At 44.9% G+C, this 23812-nt stretch overlaps 1 protein-coding gene across 2 annotated transcripts in view; it reads right to left on the bottom strand.

Moving 5' to 3' along the window:
* Window positions 1-403: 403 nt before the first annotated feature.
* The window catches only part of THO2, a 147722-nt gene continuing 124313 nt past the window's right edge, over window positions 404-23812 (bottom strand). The window contains exons 29-32 of one of the 2 annotated variants that reach the window (XM_086525454.1): window positions 2669-3112; window positions 1369-2604; window positions 1010-1305; window positions 404-911 (exon numbers count right to left, since the gene is read on the bottom strand). In XM_086525454.1, the coding sequence (XP_086381580.1) occupies window positions 821-911; window positions 1010-1305; window positions 1369-2604; window positions 2669-3112 (2067 nt within the window). In that variant the 3' untranslated portion in view covers window positions 404-820. The remainder of the gene's footprint in view (window positions 912-1009; window positions 1306-1368; window positions 2605-2668; window positions 3113-23812) is intronic. The other variant, XM_086525455.1, reaches the window with a different exon arrangement.

The following is a 23812-nucleotide window of genomic DNA, read 5'->3' on the forward strand; positions in this document are numbered from 1 at the left end:
AAGGGTGTGTACCCTGCATCATGGGAGCAATACCCTCATCGCCACACTTTTCTATTTTGTAGTGCAGTGCCCAGCAAGAATGAGGGCACTCTGCCATTACACAAAGAGCCCTTTCCTACACAACTTTTCGATCTGGTTCATGGACAACCTTAGCGGAGGTTATTGGCATTTTTCATGAGTTACAACCTGGTTTTGTTTTTTGAGAATTGTTCGGACCTACTTCCTTATCACATGCTACTAATTCTTGAAAAAGTTCATCAACAAGGTAAACCCCTAAAGACCAAGGTCTAAGGTATAGGGAAGTTCAAAGGATAGGATGAAAAACACAACTTGTAGACACTTTTCATAGCTAATCTTTTATCTTCCATCTTTTATAGTTCTTTCACACTTCAAATCAAACCTGTTGAATTTAATTTTGTTCTATTTAGCCTTCTATTCAAATGCTCCAAATGGCAACACATCACCCATTTGGCAAAGAATTTTATAGCCTTCCATTGTATTGCATCTCCTCATAGTAGACCTCTAATCATGCTCTGATACGCTCTTGGAGAGTAACACAAGATGCCTCCTCACATAGGAAACTTGTGTTTTTATTCCCCTTTTGGCTTTTTAATTTTTCCCGCACGCACGTGTGTGTGTGTGTGTGTGTGTGTGTGTGTGTGTGTGTGTGTTGGGGGTGGGGGGGGGGGGGGAGAGAATTTTTGTGTCAACTTCCATACAAAATTGGTCTATAAATACATTTCCCGCCTCGGCATGCCTCTGGCGTCAGCAGTAAAAATTGAAATTTTACAGATGTAAACTCAGACAAGTGAGAAGCTATTCAAGAATCGCGAGCGCTCCTTACGCGGTGATGCCGTCGCTTCATGTCATTTCTGGAGCGTTTTTCTTCATCCCAATCATGATCATATGCTCTGATATGGAGTTAAGTCAGCTGCAACAATTTTCAAAAGGTGAAAGAACATGAAAACAAGCAGCTAAAAAGTGCTAGAGATTAACCACCAAAGGATACTGGTCATGCTCTCTTCGAGCCACTTTGCCAGGTTCCTTATGAACTCTGCTGCTAAGAGTCTTGTCGTAGGCAGGGTCCTCATACATGCTTGTGAGTGCACTCTTCCTATCCCGATCACGATCATACTGATCAGATGTCACCACAGAAAGTGGTGGTGGTGGAGGTGCTGAAGAGGGCCCCAAGTTTGATGGCATTTCTGACGATATATGGTCTCGCTTAAGACGCCGCCTTTTAGAATTAGCAGCTGAAATGTCATCTTTGTCACGATCTCTTTCCTTGTCAGCCTGAGACACGGTCTAGAGAATTATGCACATAATTTGACCACATAGCCCAACAAAACATACAGAAAAGGACACTACCTTCATGGGCACCATCTCCCTGTCATCTCGCTTTCGGTCCCAGACATCATCATCTTTTCTCTTTGGATCGTCGATCTTCCGTTTAATGTCTTCAATTGGTGTTGATGATCCATCTTCCGGGCGCCTTTTGTCAGATTTCTCCTCTCTGTGAGGGGTTCTTGCAGGCAACCTGGCAGCTCTTCGCGCATCCTCATCCTCCCTCCTATTAGCACTTAATGACTGCGGAACAAGATTAGGAGGCAATGGTGGCGGCGGCGGTAGATGTTGCATAGGAAAGCGATCGTCTGGATGAGGCTGTTCTGCAGGCTGGTCATTATATCTGGGCCTGCCCCTATCATCCTTGACCCTTTCCTCCCTGCTTCTTTCACCTGGCCTGTCAAACCCACTGACTTTATCCACTGAGCTCTCTCGTGTAAATCTATCATCGCGTGATCGATCCAGTCTATCCACACTTCTATCACCGCGATAATCGCGGTCAGCTCTCTCAGAAGCCCTTTCTCTGGATCGATCAGCCATGCGCTCAGAAAGCTTTTCATAGGTTGCTCTTTCATCATAGGAGCTTTTATCATGCTCAACTGAACGAGACCTTTCAGCAGTGCGCTGATCTTGTTGCAGCTTCTCTCGATCCATGCTACGCAATTCACCAGTTTCGCCACCTTTTCGAAATTCACCAGCCTCACTGCCTCTATCAGCACCATCATTCTTTTTCCGCTTGGTAGTTCGATCAATCTCATCAGAGAAGTTTGACCTCTTAGCTTTGGTCAACTCGTCGGAGGACTTGCTTATGCTTGCATCCTCTTTACGTGGAGACTTCGAAGGCAGGTGCCCACTATGTGTAAGTGGACTATCTTGAGTATCGACCAAGTCTGCTTCACGCTCGTTACTGACCTTCATTGCTGGAGCTTTCTTGCCCTCCATTGTAGCCTCAGATGCTACTTCACTTCTTGCACGAACTTTACTGACAGATGAAGGGCCCTTCTTCTCTCCCACTGTACTTTTGTTTGCACCAGAATTTGGTATAGCACTACCATTTGCAACCGCAGGTGGAGGACCAGTACCAGCAGGCCGTGAGCGAAGGTTCTCTTGTGCTCTACTACCTGTATCTCTTTCAGCAAAGGTAGAACCACCCAGTGTTGCCACGCTGTTTGCCAGCCGAGTTTCTTCTTTCCCTACATCTACCTTGGTCGCACGGATATTTTCTGATGCAGCCGTGTTTTGTGCACGTCTTGCTCGGTCCTGCACATGAACTTGCAAATTAAATTCAGTCTTGTAAATAACTACCAAGACATGCTAACCCTACCTCATTTTCAAACTTCAGGGACGCTTTGGAGATGTTTTCTTCTGCTTTAACACTGCCAGTCGAAGCCCCTCTGTCATCGACATGCTTCACGGGGGGCAAACCAGTTTTGCTAGCCTCTGCCGCTGCGATAGCTGCAGCCTGTGCTAATGAAATGTGATGATCTTTGGACCCCGAGGATGCTGACTTCACAGGCAAATGAGAAATCTCTGCTTTAACCTGTGAGATTGATTCCCCTCTTGCAGGAGCATCGGAGCTTAATGCTCCCCCTGGAACAGCTCTGGCATGATCACCTGAATCAGCTGCACTATGATGGCCCCCAGTGTTATGATCAAGCTGTGTGATTGGCACTACTGAAGCAGTACCAGCTGAGGCTTTTATAGAGGAGGCAGTTGGCTTCAAGTCCAATAAGCCCATGCTAAATTCTTCATCAGAGACCCAAGAACCCTGCAAAACCAAAAAGAGTAGGAAGAGATGTGTAATACTCAAAAAAGAGGGTCAAGAGCTTTGTTGATGGCAAGAACCAGCTTCATGATGCTTGCTAGAAACAATAGAATACACAAGCGATAGACTACATGTAGCCTTAAGCCCTCTAAAAATCCGATGGCATAAACCCAGCCACTCAACAGACATAAAGACAGAAATGAGGCCAATGTAATCACTGCATCAATCCACTAGTAAACCACAACGTGCTTACTGCCACACAAAGAACTACTTTCATCTGTCCAAAACTTGTCAAGGACGTGCCAGTGAAGAGCTCTAGGTGTGTTGTGCACTACTTAATTCTCCATGATCATCAGTATGCTATCCAGTTTCCACCAGTATAGGAATAAGACAACCCAGAATGACTGAAAGGGCAAGAGGGGTTCTGAGCCTAGCTTCTCCACCCAACCGTCTCATTATATAGGTTCTCAGCTGTGCTCTAAACCGGCTCATCTTTGCCCCCCCACCCCCCCTGTCTGGGTCTTACCCTTGTCATGACGTCAACAATCACCACGCCAACAGGTCACCACCTTGTGCTAGACCACTAGACAGCCTATCATGCCTGCCTCATGATGGGAGCTTCCTACTGCACACGCCCCGAAAATATACCATATCGCTCTCAAGGGGCTCATCCAACCCAGCCTGCCACCCAGCCCACTGGCTCAAGTCCTCAGGTACTGCCGCCTTGCCATCCACTGTCATGGGTGTTGAGCCTTGCCATCCACCATCATGCAGCTTGTTGCTCCCACATAGGGTGCCCCCCCTCAAACCCATCAGTGGGCCAAGACACTGCACCATCCATGTAGTGTGTCTATCTGCCTCGATGGAGGTGCACACTTGAAGCCATCCTACCCTTAACTCCAAAGTGCATGCAGTTAGAGCTTGCTCATGTATGAACAGTCGTTAATAGCTTGGACACTCCAAGCGAGAAATCAATAGCAACACACAACAGAAACTGCAAAATCACTGAACTTGACACGAGAGAGAAATGAAATGTTATATTAACGTCTTCAAAAGGCCATAATGACCTATGAGACCCGAAATTTACAAAGTGGTGGATCTGATACAAAGTCAGAGTAACAAAATAACCTAACAACAGTACAAAACAAAGATATATACTATGGGGTCCTAAGTTGATCGATGTGAACCAAGCAAAAGACTAAGCAAAAAATGGGCGGCTTGTTGGGATAGCTGAATCACAAGAGATCTAGCATCGGTCGTTGGCGAATCTCATCAACTTCCTCCATGGTTAGTAGTCTGACTGGGCGTCTTGCATGCCTGGCCAGCGTGCTCCGAATTTTCTGTCGTAGCCTCCGTCAATGCTATGTAGTTCTTCGCAATCGCGGGCGCCTGGATTTCCCCAGTTCAATCGCTCGGTCAATCAGTGTGCCTCTGGTGTGAGACGAGGGGGAGCTTTGCTCTGGGAGTGGCTCTTGCGGCTGTCCCGTGTCTGCTCTGAAGAAGTCTGTGATCCGTCTTTGAGACTGGTTAGCCTCGCCATTCATCAGGCTATCTCTGTGTCTACGCAGCTCGAGCAAGAACAAACCCAGACATCTCTGGTCTTCGTATCCCATGACTCTTGAGAGTGGTCCAAAACCTTCTCTGAACAAGCAATGGAAGCGGCCTCGTATCTCGTAGTAGACGGGGCAGCGACATGTATAGTGTAGCTCTGTCTCAGGTTCCATGTTACACAAGGGGTATGTCCTGTCCTCTGCTGGTACTCCGCTGTATCTCCCAGTCTCAATCCGCAACTGGTGAGAAGATGTGCATAACTGGCCAATAGTACATCGTATCCCATGAGACAAGTGGGTATCCATGTATCTGGGTCTCGCCACAAAACCATCTTCCGTAAGCTGGAGAAGGTGTTCTTTGTAAAAATCCATCTTCGTGCCTAATTCCTGTGCTGGTTGTATCCATGTCCTTCTAGTGTCTAGCTGGGTCAGGTCTTGGCGTATGAGCTTGGTGATCTCTGACTGTGTAAGGGTGAGAGATGGTGCATCCAATGAGTAATGGAATGGTGGCTGCCGGTCTATGCTAAACCCATGTGCATGAAACCATGATGTCATCTCCCCATACCAGCATGTTGTATCTCCTTGTATGGCTAACTGTCGAGAGGATTCAAGTGCTATGCGAGCATATCTGTCTCTAGGAAGTGCCCATGTGCGGTTTATGAAGGAGACTGATCTAGTGAGCGCCTCCACCACAAGTGGGGGGGCCGCTAGCTCTGCTCGGATAATGGCCCGTGGTACTGATGCCTTGCCTCTAATGAGCCGCGAGATCATAGAGACGAGAGGTTTCTCCATGTTCCCCCATCCATCTGAGCGACCCGTCCTCCCGTGGTGATCCAGTGAAGGTCTCCATATGTCGGTTCCATAGAGCAATGTTGAAGCCACCAAGGTGTCAGAGAGCAAGAGCTTCGTCCGGGGCTCCTGAAACTGAACCTGCGAACACATCCTCTCCAATATACCCAATGCTGCGTGGGCTCTAGTAAGTCTGGTTTCTTCTGCTCTTCTGAGTGAGAATGTAGGTCCGCTAAAAACCACTCAAAGGTAAGTGTAAGCGTCTGTGTACTCCACAGTCTCCTGGCCGTATGTGAGTGTAGGTGCTTACCTCCTGATCCACTGTGGGGTGGTATTAAACACCATAACCTTGGTTTTACCTAGGTTGACAGACAAACCACTTTCCTGGGCAAACGTATGCAGAGCATCCAATTGACGTTGCATTCCCTCTGGGGATTCGGAGATCAACACTATGTCATCAACATATAACAAAAGTGGAATCCATGTCCCTGCCAACTGAGCACCTTTATCCCCATCGTTGTCAATGTAGTCAGAAATCTCATCCACATACATACCGAACAGAGTGGGAGAGAAATCTCATCCACAATGTAGTCAGAAATCTCATCCACATACATACCGAACAGAGTGGGAGAGAGCGGGCAGCCTTGCTTCACCCCAATAGTGGAATGAACCGGTCTAGAAAGTCCCTCCGGGGTGCGTACATGCCCTACTACTGATCTGTACAATGCCATGATCCCCCAAATGAGTTCTGTGGGTACTCCCATTTCCTGTAATCTGCGCATCAGTCTAGCTCTGGGTACCGTGTCGAAAGCTTTGCAGAAGTCCACAAAGCTACAATAGATCTGTCTCCCATGAGATCTGCCTTCCTCGATGATGGCCCTGAGTGTTAGGATATGGTCAAGAGTAGAGAAGCCTCTCCTGAATCCTGCCTGCCCAGTTGCACGTATTCCTTCCCTCTCTGCCCATCTATTCAGCTGTTGCTCAAGAATGGATGCATACAACCGTGCCAGTGTGTGCCGAATCATGATAGTGCGATAATTCCCAGGCTCCATGGGGTCTCCTGATTTGAAGAGAGGTACGATTGTAGATAGGTTCCATGTGTCCGGTAGGCCCTCACACATGGCACGGTTAAACATAACTGCTAGAAGCTCTACTAGTAGGTCTTTGGCATGCATGAAATGCTCAGCTACTAGGCCCTCATGATCATATGCTCTCCCAGTCTTCATCCTATCAATGGATTTCTTCACCATCTCAGCAGTGAAAAAGACACATGTATGTGGGCATGGGTCGGGGGGGTTGGGGAGGGGCGGCTATTCAGGTACTGTGTACAAAGATGATGCGTACTGACCCCAGGTCTCTGTGGAGGAAATAGCAGGGGGGGGTACTGCTCATGAAAGAGCCGCCACGCCTCACACGAGTCTTGACTCAAGAATAGTTGATATAGATCCTGCTCGAGTCTAGCCAAAAAAGCCCTCTTCTTCCACCGCACCAGGCGTCGGAAGTCCATCTGTGACTGTCTGTGAGTGACGTCCCCCAACAGCACCTCCCTCTGAAGTCTGGCTCTAGTCTGGCGGCACTCCTCATCGTACCAGCTGTTCTGAGGCATGCTCCCAAATCGGCGGCTGTGCTCAGGCTGGGTGTGTGGGTATGCTTCACCTGCTGCCTCATGTAATGTATGTGTCAGTATATTAGTTAGCTCCTCCAGAGGTCGCCTCGGGTCCTCAGTGCATAGGCGTCTGTAGATTCCGTCCATGTATACAGAGTCCGTCTCCCTTGTGAATGTGTAGCGAGTAGGGGCTGCTACTCGTGGCCTGTCTGCTGCACTGAAATGGAAGGAGATGGTCATTGACACAAGAGCATGATCCACCGCCACCCCGACCGGTCTGGGCCCAACAATTAGATCCTCGATACTAGAGATGAGATTCGGTTGTGCCATGACATAGTCCACCGTGTTGGCTCCATGTCTGTGTGGGAAGCATGTAAAGCCTCCCGCAGCAGGAAATCTCTGTAGGCCGTTCATGATGGCCAATCCATGTGCAATGCCCATGTCTATCAGGTGTCGCCCATACTCAGTATATTCCATATCGTGTGATAGTCTAGAAAGGCCCGTCTCTGCCACCTCTATCTCTCTTAGCATCTCCTCTGAAGTATCATAAAACACTGCCTGGTGATGTGCAGTCCTAGCATTGAAGTCCCCGAGGATGATAATGTCACCGTCCCTAGAGAACTCCCATATGTCATCATCCAAAATAGAGAAAGGGGACTGTCCTCTGGGTGGTGCATAAAATAATGTACTCGGGGGAAAGTAACAAATAGCTAGATAGAGGTATCTGCCTGTCTCTGCTTTCAGTCTCACCCACATGTACCTAGCCTGCTCGTCCCTGCGGGCTATATGTATCAGTGGCTGCAGATCCTCTCTAAATAACATTGCCACTCCTCCCGAGCCCCGCCCTCTGTGCTCTGAGCGTGTCTTCTGTCTGTAGGCTGTCTCCCACCTATATCCACTGATGTGAGGCATGGATTGCCCAGGGGCCTGGTGTGTCTCAAAGTAAAAGATGATGTCTCTTCCAGTAAAGCTATCCTCAAAAGCACCCACATCAAGACGCAGAGATCCATTGCAGTTCCAGGCAGCCACTTTTGAGTGTGGTCCCATAAGTCTCCCACCATCATGTGGAGCGTCGCTCAAGTATTACCACTTTTTTCCGTCTCGGTAAAAAGCCATCTTGCCTTTTCCCCTTGCCGCTCTAATCTCCAGCATTACCTCCTGCATATGAGCGATCTGCGAGAGGGTGAGATCATCCCCAAGAAAGATGCCAGTCTCTTTAAGAGTTGGTCTTTTCTTCAAGAATGACTTCTTTGCTTCCATGGTGGGAAAACGGAGGATGAGTGCTCTTTCTTTTGAGGTTTCTCCACTGCCTCCATTTTTCTTTATGTTGCACACTCTCCATGCCCTTGTGTGTGTCGGCTCATGAATCCCCATCAAGGCTGTGAGTTCTTTTACTTCTTCCTCCACATTGCCTGTCTTTAAGACCGCAAATTCTCACATGTAAGGCGCGCACCCTTCTCCTCTGCTCCTCCTCTAGTGTCTGGTTAATCATGTTGTTGGGTGTGGATGTGGGCGTTATCTCCTTGTCTTTCCCTTTCTTGGCCACCTTGATCCATTTCTTGGCTTCGTCCGCCTTCTGTTGGGTTTTGGTAAGAACATCCACCCAAGAAGTCATCATTTCTTTGTGTTGTTCTTCTCCCTCTTTGATAGCCCGTACTTGTTCCTTGATCGTGTTGATTTCTTCAATTACTGACGGTTGCAGTTCGCCCTCTTCCAGTGTGTTTCTTGATCGTACTTCGGCGAGTTCTTTCTTGAGTGACGTGATCTCTTCCTCTTGGGTCGTCACTCGGTCTTCCAGCGTGCTTATCTTGCTCTCTTGGATCAGAACACGTCCGTCGAGAATGTTTATTCAGCCCCAGAGATTGCGGTTCATCTTGGTGATGGTCTCCGTCATTTCCTCTTTGCATTTTCGAATGGCATCCTCTAGGGGGTCGGCTTTTTCGTTCGTCTTCCTCATGTTTGATCGCCGTCCGCAAGGAGGTTAGATGCGCGTGTGCACCCACTCTAGCAGCGGGCGCGGCACTGAATGTACATGTGCACCCACACTGACGGCAATCGCGACGAGTGGCGGAGCGCGAGGCGGTGTGGCCAGGTGCCCTCAGTATGTTGAGAGAGAGAGAGAGAGAGAGAGAGAGAGAGAGAGAGAGAGAGAGAGAGAGAGAGAGAGAGAGAGAGAGAGAGAGAGAAGCAGCCCGGGGGGAGGGGAGAGAAATGAAATGAAATGTTATATTAACGTCTTCAAAAGGCCAAAATGACCTATGAGACCAATCAGTTACAAAATAGTGAATCTAATACCATGTCTGGGTACAAAAGAACTAGAAAAGAACTAGAAGTGGAACAAAATACTACTACTACTACTACAATCTAAAACTATGTGGGTGTAGCAGCTGATACAATAGGTACCCGGTAAACTAGATGTAACAGTGTGTGAAACAAAGATGGAAGAAATGGTGAGGATCCATCCTCATCTGCACTCTGGATGTCGAGAGAGTATGGCTCGAATCTTCTGTTGTAGTCTCCGTCGATGCTGTGAAGCTCCTCTCCTCAGTCGCGGTCGTCTGTATCTCTGTAGCTCCAATGCTCGGTCGATGAGAGTGCCAGTTGTGGTCGAATGAGTGTGGGACGAGCTCTGCAGTGGTGGCTGCTCCTCTGGCTGTCCCATATCTAGTGAAAAGAAATCTGTAATGTGTCTCTGGGACTGCCTCTCTCTAGCTCTCCCCAGTAAAGTGTCTCTATACCTGTGTAACTCAAGTAGATATAGTCCAAGACATCTCTGATCCTCATAACTCATGACCCTAGATAGAGGACCAAAACCCTCTCTGAATAAGCAGAGAGAGAGAGGGAGAGAGAGTGAGAGAGAGAGAGAGAGAAGCAGCCGGGGGGGGGGGGGGGGGGGGATAGGCGAAAGAGTGAGGTGGGGGGGCGAAAGTTTGAAAAATTTTAAAGAAGGAGGGGGGGGGAGGGGGCGATAGACTATAGACAATAAATAAATAAAAACTTACTTAAAAGGCTGAAAAAATTAACCCGTGATAGACAAAAAAAGGGGGGGGGGGGGGGGGAGGGAGGGGGAGGGGGGCGGGGGGCGCGCGCGATAGACTGGGGGATTAACCCTCGATAGACAGGGGGTGGGCGTGCGATAGACACGGGGAGGGCGAGGGGGGGGGGGGCGAGCAAGGAGCGCGCGCGCGCGCGCGAGAGAGAGAGAGAGAGAGAGAGAGAGAGAGAGAGAGAGAGAGAGAGAGAGAGAGAGAGAGAGAGAGAGAGAGAGAGAGAGAGAGAGATGAAATGTTATATTAACGTCTTTAAAAGGCCAAAATGACCTATGAGACAAAACTGTTACAAAATTGTGAATCTGATACCATGTCTGGGTACAAAAAGACTAGAACAAAAATACTACTACTGCTAAAATCCATCCTCATCTGCACTCTGGATGTCGAGAGAGTATGGCTCGAATCCTCTGTTGTAGTCTCCGTCGATGCTGGGTAGCCCCTCTCCTCAATCGTGGCCGTTTGGATTTCTGTAGCTCCAGTGCTCGGTCGATAAGAGTGGCAATAGTGGTCGAATGAGTGTGGGCCGAGCTCTACAGTGATGGCTGCTCCTCTGGCTGTCCCATATCTAGTGAAAAGAAATCTGTAATCCGTCTCTGGAACTGTCTCTCTCTAGCTCTCCCAGTAAAGTGTCTCTATATCTGTGTAACTCAAGTAGATATAGCCCAAGACATCTCTGATCCTAATAACTCATGACCCTAGAGAAAGGACCGAAACCCTCTCTGAATGAGCAGTGGAAACGGCCCCGAATCTCATAGTACACTGTGCAATGACATATGTAATGTAGCTCTGTCTCTGGCTCTAGCTAGCATAAGCGGCACATCCTGTTGTCTGCTGGTATCCCTCTAAATCTACCAATCTCAATCTCCAGCTGATGTGAGGATGTGCGTATCTGACCAATGGCACACCACAAACCATGAGACATATGTGTGTCCGTGTAGCTGGGTCGAATCACAAACCCATCTCCTGTGAGGTGGAGAAGATGCTCTCTATAGAAAGCCATCTTCGTGCCCAACTCCTGTGGCGGCTCTATCCATGTCCTCCTGATATCCAGTTGGATTAGGTCCAGACGAATGAGTCTTGTAATCTCCATCCGTGTAAGAGACATTGAGGGTGCATGAAGAGAGTACTCGAAAGGGGGCAGCCTGTCCATGGTGAAACCATGCGTCTGAAACCATGATGTCAGAGAGAGAGAGAGAGAGAGAGAGAGAGAGAGAGAGAGAGCATGGAACGGCGGAGTTCCGAGCTAAGACACAGTGGCCCCAAAGACTATCGCCCCTTCCGGTATTTCTTTATTATTATGCTCGCAAAATTTCACAAATCAAACACTTAGTTCACACTGAACACCAAGGTGCAAATATTCAATCTAGTCATCTCATCATGTCTAGAACTCTTGATGCGCCTAGATCTCTATGTAGCCATCTCATTCTTTACGTTCTAGATCGGAGCTCTTGATATTCCGGCGTAGCAACATTAGCCATCACACCTAGACTGCACTGATCTTAAACGGGCGTCTCAATGCACTAAAATTACATATCCAGGCAATCTCACCCAATTAGGAATACTCAATGGTTGGCACATCACAATGCAACACAAATGCTCACATATGCATGTTACAAGACAATGAACACCGCCGCTAAGCACTCTCCCAAAACAAACGGTCTACAACATGAAGCTACTCGACGACTACCTCATCACTCCCCCCACAAAGAACCTAAAATGGTCCGGGCCATGAGCTTAGAGGACTGATACAATCAAGCGCTCCTCATACCGCACCCTACGTCGCTTAGAGGTTTCAAGCCTAAAACTCTAACGCTCCCCAAACATTCCGTCTGCATCGTTCAGAGGTGTTCCAACGTACAACAAAACGCTCGCCAGACATCCCGTCTGCGTCATTCCGAGATTTTCAAGCATACAACAAAACGCTTTCTAGACATCGATCTGCAGATTGGCTCCATTCTTCAGTGGCTTGAGACTTCAGCAGTTTGTGACACTAAACCCTAAGGAGCAGAAGAAGTTTTACCGACTTACAAAACTTCACCGAGTGGCCTATTTTTAAAGAAGAGTTCCCACCAACTTAGGGGACCCCGTTTGATGGGGCCCAATTCACTTAAAGACATTAAAGATCAAGCCAGCACACACCAACACACACACAAACACAAGTCTTGCGTAAAAACTTGATGACATGGCAGTTGTACGGACACCCGCGACTTGCACTGATAACGTGGCAGCATGTACACACTTTCGCGAATTGCACTGCTAACGTGGCAGGTGTACGGATTTCCATAATTTACGCTAACAGCTTTTGGGCGCCAGCTTTTGAACCATATGTTTTTAGAACTTGATGCTTTTCATGTGAACTGCTTTTAGAGACCAAGGGCCTTTAAATATGACCCATGGGCTTTCACATTGACAATCTACCACGAAAGATGTAGAGCAAAGCCATGGGAGTTGTAGTTTGATGAAGCAATATAAAGAAATACCGAAAGAGGCACCAGGGTTTGGGGTCAATGCCCTCTTGGGGTGTAACTCTGCGTCTCGTGTGTCGTGCATCTCTTTCAATTCGGTTGTTATCTTGTTCAGTCCGTCTTTCGTTGGCACGTGGTGCTCATCCTTTTACAACAACAGTTTGACATTTCTTTGAAGCCTCCAAGGTACGAAAGGCGGCGTCTTCTCTGAAAAGGTAATGCAGAGACATGGTGGTCAACTCTGGAGAAGAAAGGTAATGCAAGACATGGTGGTCGACCCTACTCTTGAACAAGGAAGCACCCAAGAAGAAGCATACCGGTCCTACCAAAGAGCAGACAAAGCAAGATGGTGCTTCCAAATTTCACCATAAGTTTTTGTCGTTTTTCGGGAGAGAGAAATGCAAGGAAAGCAAAGACATGGTGGTCGGCCCAGCTGTTGCACAAGGAAGCACCCAAAAAGAATCATACCGGTCCTACCAACGAGCAAAAAGAGCACCATGGCGCTTCCAAATTTCACCATAAGTTTTTGTTGTTTTTCGAGAGAGAAAAATACAAGAAAACCTTTGCAGTTTTTACAACAGTTTGATAACAACTATGACATGGGGAATTACTCAGAAGAATCAAAGTTCTTTTTTGTCATTGCTTTGCTCAGAGGAGGCACTGCTATGCAGTGGCGGATGCCTATAGCTACCAAGCGGCACACTCCAAGGACTTGGCAAGCTGTCAAGAAAATTTTACATGACATTTGACATCTTTCTTCGGAGTGCAGCTTGCAGCAGAGGGGTATACCGAAACGCTTGCCATGGAAACCCTAGAGATTGCAACCTCAAATTTCTCAACATCTCCCTTCAGATGTCTCTCCTCGAGCCGATAACCTTGGAGGCCCAGTGTGATTGCTATAGCTTTGGATTTGCATCACCGCTACGAGAACACTGTTTCTCCAAGCTAGTTTCGACCATTCAAGAGCCTATAGACCATGCTGCGATCGCCTACAACCTTCTGGAGTTTCAAATATCTCAGAATACATTTGACAACTTCCCAATGCGCTTTGCCAGGATTCGACATGTATAACAACTCCCACTGCATAAGCAATGTTAAGACGAGTTGATGAGCGCGTGGCAGTGTGTGCAAGTGATAGAGCACACGAAGATGTGCACGCCTTGAGGCTTGAAGCGGAGACACTGTGCTGCACAAGGGAAGCGCTAGCAGAACGAAGAGGGAGAGAGAGAGACAGCTCAAGTTTTTGGGGAAAACTCAATAAGTGAGTTTCGGGTTTTCCCACTTTTATTATAAGTGACCTTTAAAAAATGTGTCCAGACAAAGTATAAAAATGTACAAAATGGGATTATTTAGGCCTTTAACCCAACAACCTCCCACTTAAAGGCATAAATGGCGCCTTTAAGTTAACCAACTCCCACTAGCTGTATGCAATGCTCATGTTGAGAATTAGCGAGACTCTTGGTGAGAACATCTGCAAGGTTATCCTGTGTATGGATCTTAGTCAAGTTGACTAGACCATCCTCCAATACCTGTAGTATGAAGTGGTACCGCACATCTATGTGTTTGGTACGCACATGAAACATGGCATTTTTTACTAAATAGACAGCACTCTGGCTATCACAACCCAACACGGGTGTATGAGCAGGCATGCCAAGTTCTTCTGCAAGTCTGTCCAACCAAATGGCCTCTTTTGCTGAAGCCTCTGTGGCTTAAATATATTCAACCTCAGTAGTACTCAATGCCACAATTTTCTGTAACCTAGAACACCAACAGACTGCACCACCAGCAAGGGCAAATACATATCCCACTGGTAGATTTCTTGGTATCCATGTCACCTGCCATGTCTGCATCACAACATCCCTGCAACTTTTATGTCACTTTTGCCATAACAGATACACTTTGATTGTGTACCTTTCAAATATCTCAGAATGCATTTAACAGCTTCCCAATGCGCTTTGCCAGGATTCGACATGTATCGACTAACAACTCCCACTGCATAAGCAATGTCGGGACGAGTGGCAACCATAGCATACATAAGAGAACCACAAGCTGATGCATAAGGGATTCCCTTCATTGCTTTCAATGCCACCTCATCCTTTGGGCAATCTGCTTTGCTAAGCTTAGTGTATGGAGGTAAAGGTACTCCAAGAGGCTTAGCATCAGCCATATTAAACATGTCAAGTACTTTTGCAATGTACCTTTCTTGAGATAAAAACAGCAATTTCAACTTTCTATTCCTTTTAATACGCATGCCCAAAATATGCTCTGCATCACCCAAATCCTTCATAACAAATGTTGAATTTAGCTTACGTTTCAGAGCATCAAGACTAGTCTTATGTTTCCCGGCAAGTAGCATGTCATCAACATAGAGAACAAGTATGATGGGACTACCATCTTCATCCCTTTTCGTATACAAACAATGATCTGCATGGCTACGTTAAAAGCCTTGAGACAGTATAAAAGTGTCAAACTTCTTATACCACTACCGTGATAATTGTCTCAAACCATACAGAGCTCTTTTCAGTTTGCATACAAGTTCCTCACATGTAGGAACTACAAAACCTTTAGGCTGTTTCATGTATATGTCCTCTTCAATGTCACCATGCAAAAACGTTGTCTTTACATCCATTTGATTCAATTCCAAATCAAGCACCACAACGAGAGCAAAAAGGACACGTAAAGTTGTAAGCTTGACAACGGGAGAAAAGATTTCTTGAAAATCAATTCCTTCTTTCTGTGCATATCCTTTTGCAACCAATCTTGCCTTGTACTTGGGTTTTCATCCACAATCTTAATCTTGTATACCCATTTGTTAGGAAGAGCATTTCTCCCTTTAGGCAATGGCACAAGATCCCAAGTATCATTTGCATACAAGGATTTCATTTCCTCTTGCATTGCAAGCTCCCACTTACTGCTTGACTTCCATGTCTTTGCCTCTTTGTACGTAAGAGGCTCTCCCTCATCAGCCAACATAATGTAATGCAAAGAGGGATCATATCTACTCACAGTCCGTCTTGGACGAGTAGACCGCCTCACCAAATGATCCACATTATCCGGTAATGGGTCTACATCAGGTGGCATAATAAAATCATCAACAATGGGCTGCTATACACCATTCTCAGCATTGTTTCGTGGCTGCAAATGCCCTTCAAGAGCCTCAATATGCTGTCAAAAATCATCTGGCTTAAACACCACTGGATCATCTACATTTTCAGCCATATGTGGTGCATCCTGGGGGTCAAAAATAGGCCTAACAGGTGGCTGGTCATGCTGGAATTTGACCCTTTTATGGTCATGCTTTGAGGCACAATTGTTTTGAAGCAGCCTTGCCTCATTAAAAACAACATCCCGGCTGCGTATAACCCTTTTGAGCTGAGGTAACCAAATCCTGTAACCCATTTCGCCTTCTTCACCATATCCCATGAAAAGGCCTTTAATGGATTTGGCATCTAGTTTACTCCTCAACTCGGGTCTGACATGCACAAAAGCCTCGCAACCAAAAATGCGTAAGTGATCATATGAAGCAGGCTTGCAAACCAAACCTCTTCAGGGATGTCACCTTTCAAAGACATGTGAGGGGATCGATTGCATATATGCACTGCAGTTTTCAAAGCTTCTCCCCAAAATCCATGAGAGAGATTAGCTGTAGACAGCATGCATCTCACCCTCTCACAAAGTGTCCTATTAAATCTTTCAACCACACTATTAGAAGAGGGGTTGTATGGCACAGTAAGCTCCCCCTTAATGCCCAAATTTTCACAAAATTGGTTAAATTCAGCACTTGAGAACTCTCCCCCATTGTCTGTACGCAAGCATTTTAGCTTTCTACCTGTTTGGGTGGTCACCAATGCATGAAATCTCTTAAACGCAGTAAAGGCTTCATCCTTAGATTTAAGCAAATAAACCCAAATTTATCTAGAATGATCATCAACAAAGAAGATAAAAAAGCATGCACCTCCCATAGACTTAGTAGGCATACTACATACATCAAAATGTACAAGATCAAGCACACAAGATTTACGAGAGACACCAGAGTAACAAGAACGCTTTACTTGCTTGCCATATTGACATTCAATACAAAAGTCAAGCTTTGTGCCTTTAGCATCAAGCTTGTTCAAAGTACAAAGCTTAGAAAGGCCCTTTTGGCTCATATGGCCAAGCCTCTTGTGCCACAACTCCATATGAGAGTGAATTTCAGCCAATGCAATAAACTTTCCCAACACGGCCTTTCCATGCATGCAGTAAAGTGTCCCTTTCTTTGTGCCCTTTACAATCAGCCTTGAGCCTTTAGTCATTTTCCATGATCCTCTCTCAAAGAAGATGCTGTAACCATGCATATCCATCTGACCAACAAAAAGCAGACTCTTCTTGATTCCTGGCACATATCTAACATCATCCAAGACAAGCTCATTTGTGCCATCTATGGAGAGATACACAGTGCCAATACACTCAATGGAACGTGCATGATTGTTTCCAAGGTATACATGGCCACGCTTGCCTGCATCAAAAGTAAAGAAACACTCCTTGATAGGAGTTACATGAAATGAAGCACCAGAATCAATAATCCAACTCTGGGATAATGCATCATTGACAGTCAACAAAGCATCAATAAGATCACTCTTGGTGATCTGCATGTCCTGTGAATGAACATTAAGAGAGGCATCAATGTCATAAGCATCATCATCTGACAAAGTGGCACACAAGATGTCCTCTACATCTGATAGCTCCTCAATCCCAACACTAGAAGCCACATTGGCCTTCTCTTTGTTCTTTAAGCTATCCTGTGCATCTGTCTTGACTTCCTTCTTCTCTTTCTTTTTGTCTCCGCCATTCTTTTCCCGTTCTAATTCAGCTTTGTAGTACCTGCAATCGGGTTTCTTGTGACCTTTCCTGCCACACTGATAGCAAGTCACATCACCCTTGCCTTTGCTGGCATTTCCCCTTTCCTTACTCTTACTCTTACTCCTTTGTGCACAGGCATTCTTCTTTTCTGTCCTACCTCTAACCATGTTGGCAGAGCTGCCTCCCTCTCCACTTGCTTTCCTCCTAATTTCCTCATTCAAGATAGAACCCCTAACACCATCAAAGGTCAAATTGGGGTTATTGGACAATGAAACCACCAATGTTTCCCATGACTCAGGTATGGTCATAAGCAAGAAGATAGCTTTCAACTTATCATGAAAAGAGGGCAAGCTTGAATCCTGTAACTGCGACAAAGTACCTGCGAACAACCACAAGTGCTCTGCAGCGCTCTTGGACTCATCTAGTTGCATACCAACAAGTTTTCGTATCAAATGCACTTGGTTGATAGGCATTGTATTCTCATACATTCCCTTTATCTTCTCCCACACATCAAGAGCACTTGTGAGACCTTTCACATCAATGATTGTCTCATCGATCATGGCGATTTTAATGTATGTAACAGCCTTCCTATTCAGGCTAACCCATGCTTCATCCGTCATAGTCTGTGGCTTTACCTGTTCAAGTGCCCCATCACAATTCTTAAGAAATAGGATTTCCTGGATCCTGTCTTTCCAAAGGTCGAAACCTGTTCCATCGAACCTCCTAATCTCGAAGAGGATCTTCACATCCGAAGAACATGAGGCCATAGTTGCACGAATAAGAGGGCTAATACCCTGAATTTTTGGGCAAAATGCACAAAAACCGGAGTATAGCCTCGTTCAGGTGTGCACTACAACTCCAAATGGTCACAGGAGCAATTTGGGGCAAAATAGGTCGATTTAGGCAAAAAAAAAAAAAAAAAAAAAAACTGAAATTTATGCGCAGGAAATTTCAGCGAGCGAATTTATGCTCAAAAACAACAAATTTAGTTGTTTTTAGCCTCCCAGAGCATACAAAAGGCTAATGCACAGCCTTTAGAAGCATGTAAGAGCAAAAGCCCCAATTTGTAGCATCAATTTGCATAAAATTGAGCCACAAATGGTCATACATAGCCAAAATTTGTCAAACGTGAGTAGATTGCATGAATTTGCACTTTCCCCAATGTAGTCGCATCATAAAAACACTTGCAAAAACCCGCGTAAATCTGAAATTTGCTGAAAACACTTGTTTTTCAGCAATTTCAATGTTTTCGGTTAGCGGGAACTTAGCAAAAGTGTTCCCACACCTTAATACATCATTTGCAAAACCTGTATTTTGCTGTTATAACCTGTAATTTGCTGATTTTGACCTAATTTCAACCTGTTTTAGGTCAATTTCACTTGCTAGGAGCTCTCTAGTGTCCGGGGACAAGTCCTTTGATGATGAAAAATCTCGCATGAAAGTTGACCTCCTTGGCTGAAAATCAACGTTTGCAGGTTTTAGAGCAAACCCTAATTGGGCTCTAATACCAGTTGATGAGCGCGCAGCGATGTGTGCAAGTGATAGAGCACGCAAAGATGTGCAGGCCTTGAGGCTTGAAGCGGAGGCACTGTGCTACAGAAGGGGAGCGCTAGCAGAACGAAGAGGGAGAGAGAGAGAGAGAGAGCTCACGTATTTGGGGAAAACTCAATAAGTGAGTTTTGGGTTTTCCCACTTGTATTATAAGTGACCTTTAAAAAAGGTGTCCAGGTTCAATATGAACCTGGACAAAGTATAAAAATGTACAAAAAGGGGTTATTTAGCCCTTTAACCCAACACGAGTGGCAACCATAGCATACATAAGAGAACCACAAGCTAATGCATAAGGGATTCCCTTCATTGCTTTCAATGCCACCTCATCCTTTGGGCAATCTGCTTTGCTAAACTTAGTGTATGGAGGTAAAGGTACCCCAAGAGACTTAGCATCAGCCATATTAAATCTATCAAGTACTTTTACAATGTACCTTTCTTGAGATAAAAACAGCAATTCAAGGTTGCATCCATACGTACGTACGGATAGATAGTATACGGTTTTTTTCCCTTTCACTTTTTTTTTTCTTTTTATTAGGGACATCTTACCATTGGGCAATGGACTAAAGTTTATTGTATTATATAGTGTATTCCCATTTTTCTGTCTTTTTGATGGTAGAGTCTAGACTAGTCACTAGAGTATGATGTATCCATCTTTGTATGAGGACCTCAATCTTGACTCTTGATGTTTTATGTATTTTGATTCCGGTATCATGGTATGTTGAAGTTTTAAGTTTTGACTAAGTGATGTATTCTAAGAGTTAAGTACGGATAACATTTGAAGCAGTACCTAATGGACATTGAAGCAGTATCTAATGGATGTTTGAAGTAGTATCTATATCTGGACTCTATGTAGTTCCTAGTATGTATAGGCTGAAAAAGGCTAAAGTCACTATTCTTTTTGTTGTTACAAATGTTACGTACTGGTCACGTACCTTAAAGGCCGATCCGTACAGAAGTATGTACCTTACGTACTGATTACGTACCGTACACTCCGTACCTTTCCACCTTGCAGCAATTTCAGCTTTCCATCTCTTTTAATACGCATGCCCAAAATATGATGTGCATCACCCAAATCCTTCATAGCAAATCCTGAATTTAGCTTACGTTTCAGAGCATCAAGACTAGTCTTATGTTTCCCGGCAAGCAACATGTCATCAACATAGAGAACAAGTATGATAAGACTACCATCTTCATCCCTTTTCGTATACAAACAATGATCTGCACGGCTGCGTTTAAAGCCTTGAGAAAAAATAAAAGTATCAAACTTCTTATACCACTGTCGTGATGATTGTCTCAAACCATACAGAGCCCTTTTCAGTTTGCATACAAGTTCCTCACGTGTAGGAACTACAAAACCTTTAGGCTGTTTCATGTATATGTCCTCTTCAATGTCACCATGTAAAAACGCTGTCTTTACATCCATTTGATTCAATTCCAAATCAAGCACCGCAACGAGAGCAAAAAGGACACGTAAAGTTGTAAGCTTTACAACAGGAGAAAAGATTTTTTGAAAATCAATTCTTTCTCTCTATGCATATCCTTTTGCAATCAATCTTGCCTTATACTTCGGTTTTTCATCCACTATCTTAATCTTGTATACCCATTTGTTAGGAAGAGCCTTTCTCCCTTTAGGCAATGGCACAAGATCCCAAGTATCATTTGCATACAAGGATTTCATTTCCTCTTGCATCGCAAGCTTCCACTTACTGCTTGACTCACATGATTTGGCCTCTTTATATGTAAGAGGTTCACCCTCATCTGTCAACATTACATAATCCAAAGAGGGGTTAAATCTCTGCGGTTGCCTTCTCAAACGAGTTGACCTGCGTACCCAATGATCTATATTCTCAGGCAACGGTTCTACATCATAAGGCAACTCATTTTTAGCTCTATCATGCTGCTGAAAATGATAGAGCTGAAAATCATTTTCAGCCAATTCAGGTGGCTATCCATCCTCATTAGGAGCATCAAAATCATGTCCTACCTCTTCTGGCTCAAGGTTAATCGAGTGATTATCAATTTCAGCTTGCGGTAATGCATCATGAGGCTCTTTTTCAGGTCTTTTTCAACATCAATGGGTGGCACGGAAGGCTAAAATCTGACTGTTTTCTTGTCAGCATCAAATTTTGTAGCATTCTTAAGCAATTTTGCCTCATTGAACACTTCATCTCGGCTGCGTATTACCTTTCTAAACTGTGGTAACCACACTCTATAGCCCATTTCACCTTCTTCCCCATAACCTAGGAAGACTCCTTTAATGGACTTCATATCAAGCTTTGTTCTCTGGTCATTGCATACATGAACAAAAGCTTCGCAGCCAAATACTCTCAAATGATCATAAGAGGCAGGTTTGCCAGACCAAACCTCCTCTGGAATGTCATTTTTCAGCGTACTATTAGGAGAGCGATTCCAAATATGAACTGCAGTCTTCAATGCCTCCCCCCAAAACCCTTGGGAAAGATTAGCGGTGGACAACATGCAACGCACTCTCTCGCATAGATTATACCTCTCAGCCACACCATTAGAAGACGGATTATAAGGGGCTGTAAATTCCCTTTTAATCCCATTTTCATCACAAAAACACTGAAATTCAGCAGATACATACTCTCCTCCATTATCAGATCCGAGACATTTAAGCTTAGTACTCTTTTGCGTAGTGACAAAAGCATGAAACTTCTTAAAAGCATTAAAAGTCTCACTCTTACTTTTCAACAAAAATGCACCCATCCTTTCCTAGTACAGTCATCAATGAATGTAACAAAATACAATGCACCACCAAAAGACTTCAGGCATAGTGCATACATCGGAGTGAATAAGATCAAGAGGATTAGCTTTGCGAGAGACACCAAAGTAATAAGAAGATTTATTTTGCTTTCCATAAAGACAATCGTTACAAAAATCCAAGTTTTTGCCTTTTACATTAACCCTCTTCAGAGAAGAAAGCACATCAATACCCTTTCGGCTCATATGGCCAAGTCTCTTATGCCATAATTTCGTGTGTGAAGCAACTTCAGCAACAGCAAGAAACTTGCCAGGCAAAGCTTTGCATCAAAGATAGTACAAAGTACCTCTTTTAAACCCTTTTGCAACAAGCATAGAGCCCTTAAGCAACTTCCATGAACCCCCAGCAAAGATGGTAGTATAGCCATGTGCATCTAACTGACCAACAGATAGCAAACTTTTCTTAATGCGTGGTACAAACCTGAATCATTCAACACAAGCTTTTGACCATTGTTAAGAGCCAAACGCATAGTACCCATTCTCTCAATATTGCGAGCAAAATTATCACCAAGGTACACCTTGACATAATTGTATGCAGTATATATAGCAAAACACTCCAAAGATGGAGTCACATGGAATGAAGCACCAAAATCCACTATCCATGACTCGAATAGGCCATCATTAGCATTGAGCAATGCATCAATGACATCTTTCTTCGAGATAAGCATGTCTTCTGCATTAGCTACCACCAAATCTGAGGGGCATGAAGCCGCAACCAAGATCCTCAACGTCTGACAACTCCTCAATGACCACACTAGAGGATACATTTGCATTCTCAGCATCCCTGGAGGAATGACCTGTTGATTTTTCCCCTTTCTTCTTATCTTGCATTTCCTTCTTCCTTTCCTACTCTTTCTTGAAATACCTGCAATCGGGTTTCTTGTGACCCTTTCTGCCACATTGATAACAAGTGACATCCTTATCCTTTGTCTTGCTCTTACTTCTATTTTGAGTCCTGTTGCCCGCATCACGCTTTTGATTTCTACCTCTTGCTTTGTAGACAGAACTGCCACCTTCCCCACTAGACTTGCATCTAATCTCTTCATTGAGAATAGACACTCTCACACCGTCATACGTGAGGGTGGGACTGTTGCTCAAGGAGACAACCAAGGTTTCCTAAGTATCTGGCAATATCATAAGCAAGAAAATAGCTTTCATCTTATCATCGAATTATTGAATCCCACTATCCTGCAACTGACTCAACACACCTGTAAAAGCACTCAAATGTTCAAAAGCTTGACTTCGAGTTATCAAGCTGCATATTCACCAACTTCCGCATCAAATGCACCTGGTTCACAGGCGTGGTGTTTTCATAATTTGACTTTAGCTTTTGCCATATTGCATAAGCAGAGTCCAAACACTTTATGTCCGTCAAAATGTCATCATTGACAGCCATTTTGATGTAGGCCATAGCCTTCTTATTCAACCTGGCCGACTCTTTGTCAAACAAACCTAGCGGCTTCTTCTCTTCCAATGCATCTTCACAATCCTTTAAGAAAAGGATACCTTGCATGCGTTCTTGCCAAAGGTCGAAGCCTTGACCATCGAACCGTTTGATTTCCATCAAACTTTTAGTATCAGATGCGGAAGAGGAAGAAGCCATTTTAATTCAACCACAAGAGTGTATACAAGAGAGATGCAATAGCCTGAAAATTTCAACAAATAGGAGCAACCACAAGACTTTGCATACGATAGACCACAATTTCTTTACATGAAACTGTCCAAATCTGAAATTTCAGCTGAAAAGTGAAATTTCAAGCACCTGTACTCAACTTTTCACTCAATTTGTCGCGACAAACATCAATACATGTGATCCCACAACTTTGGTACACCTGCGTATTGCTGTTTTGACCTGTTATAACCTGTAAATCACCTGTTTTGACCTAAAAACAGCATGTTTTGGGCAGTTTTGGCAGTTTTGGTGACCTTTCGACTCCGGATGTAAGGGGCTGCGCGATGGAAGCGAAATTGATCCATGTATGTATTCAGCAAAATGATAAGTGAAAAATTGCTAAATGGCGACGTGTGCACGTCAACACGCTTTTATGGATAAACGTTGTACTTCAAAG

Source organism: Adiantum capillus-veneris, chromosome 12 (assembly GCF_014529385.1).
Source record: "Adiantum capillus-veneris isolate H3 chromosome 12, ASM1452938v2, whole genome shotgun sequence".
NCBI lineage: Eukaryota > Viridiplantae > Streptophyta > Polypodiopsida > Polypodiales > Pteridaceae > Adiantum > Adiantum capillus-veneris.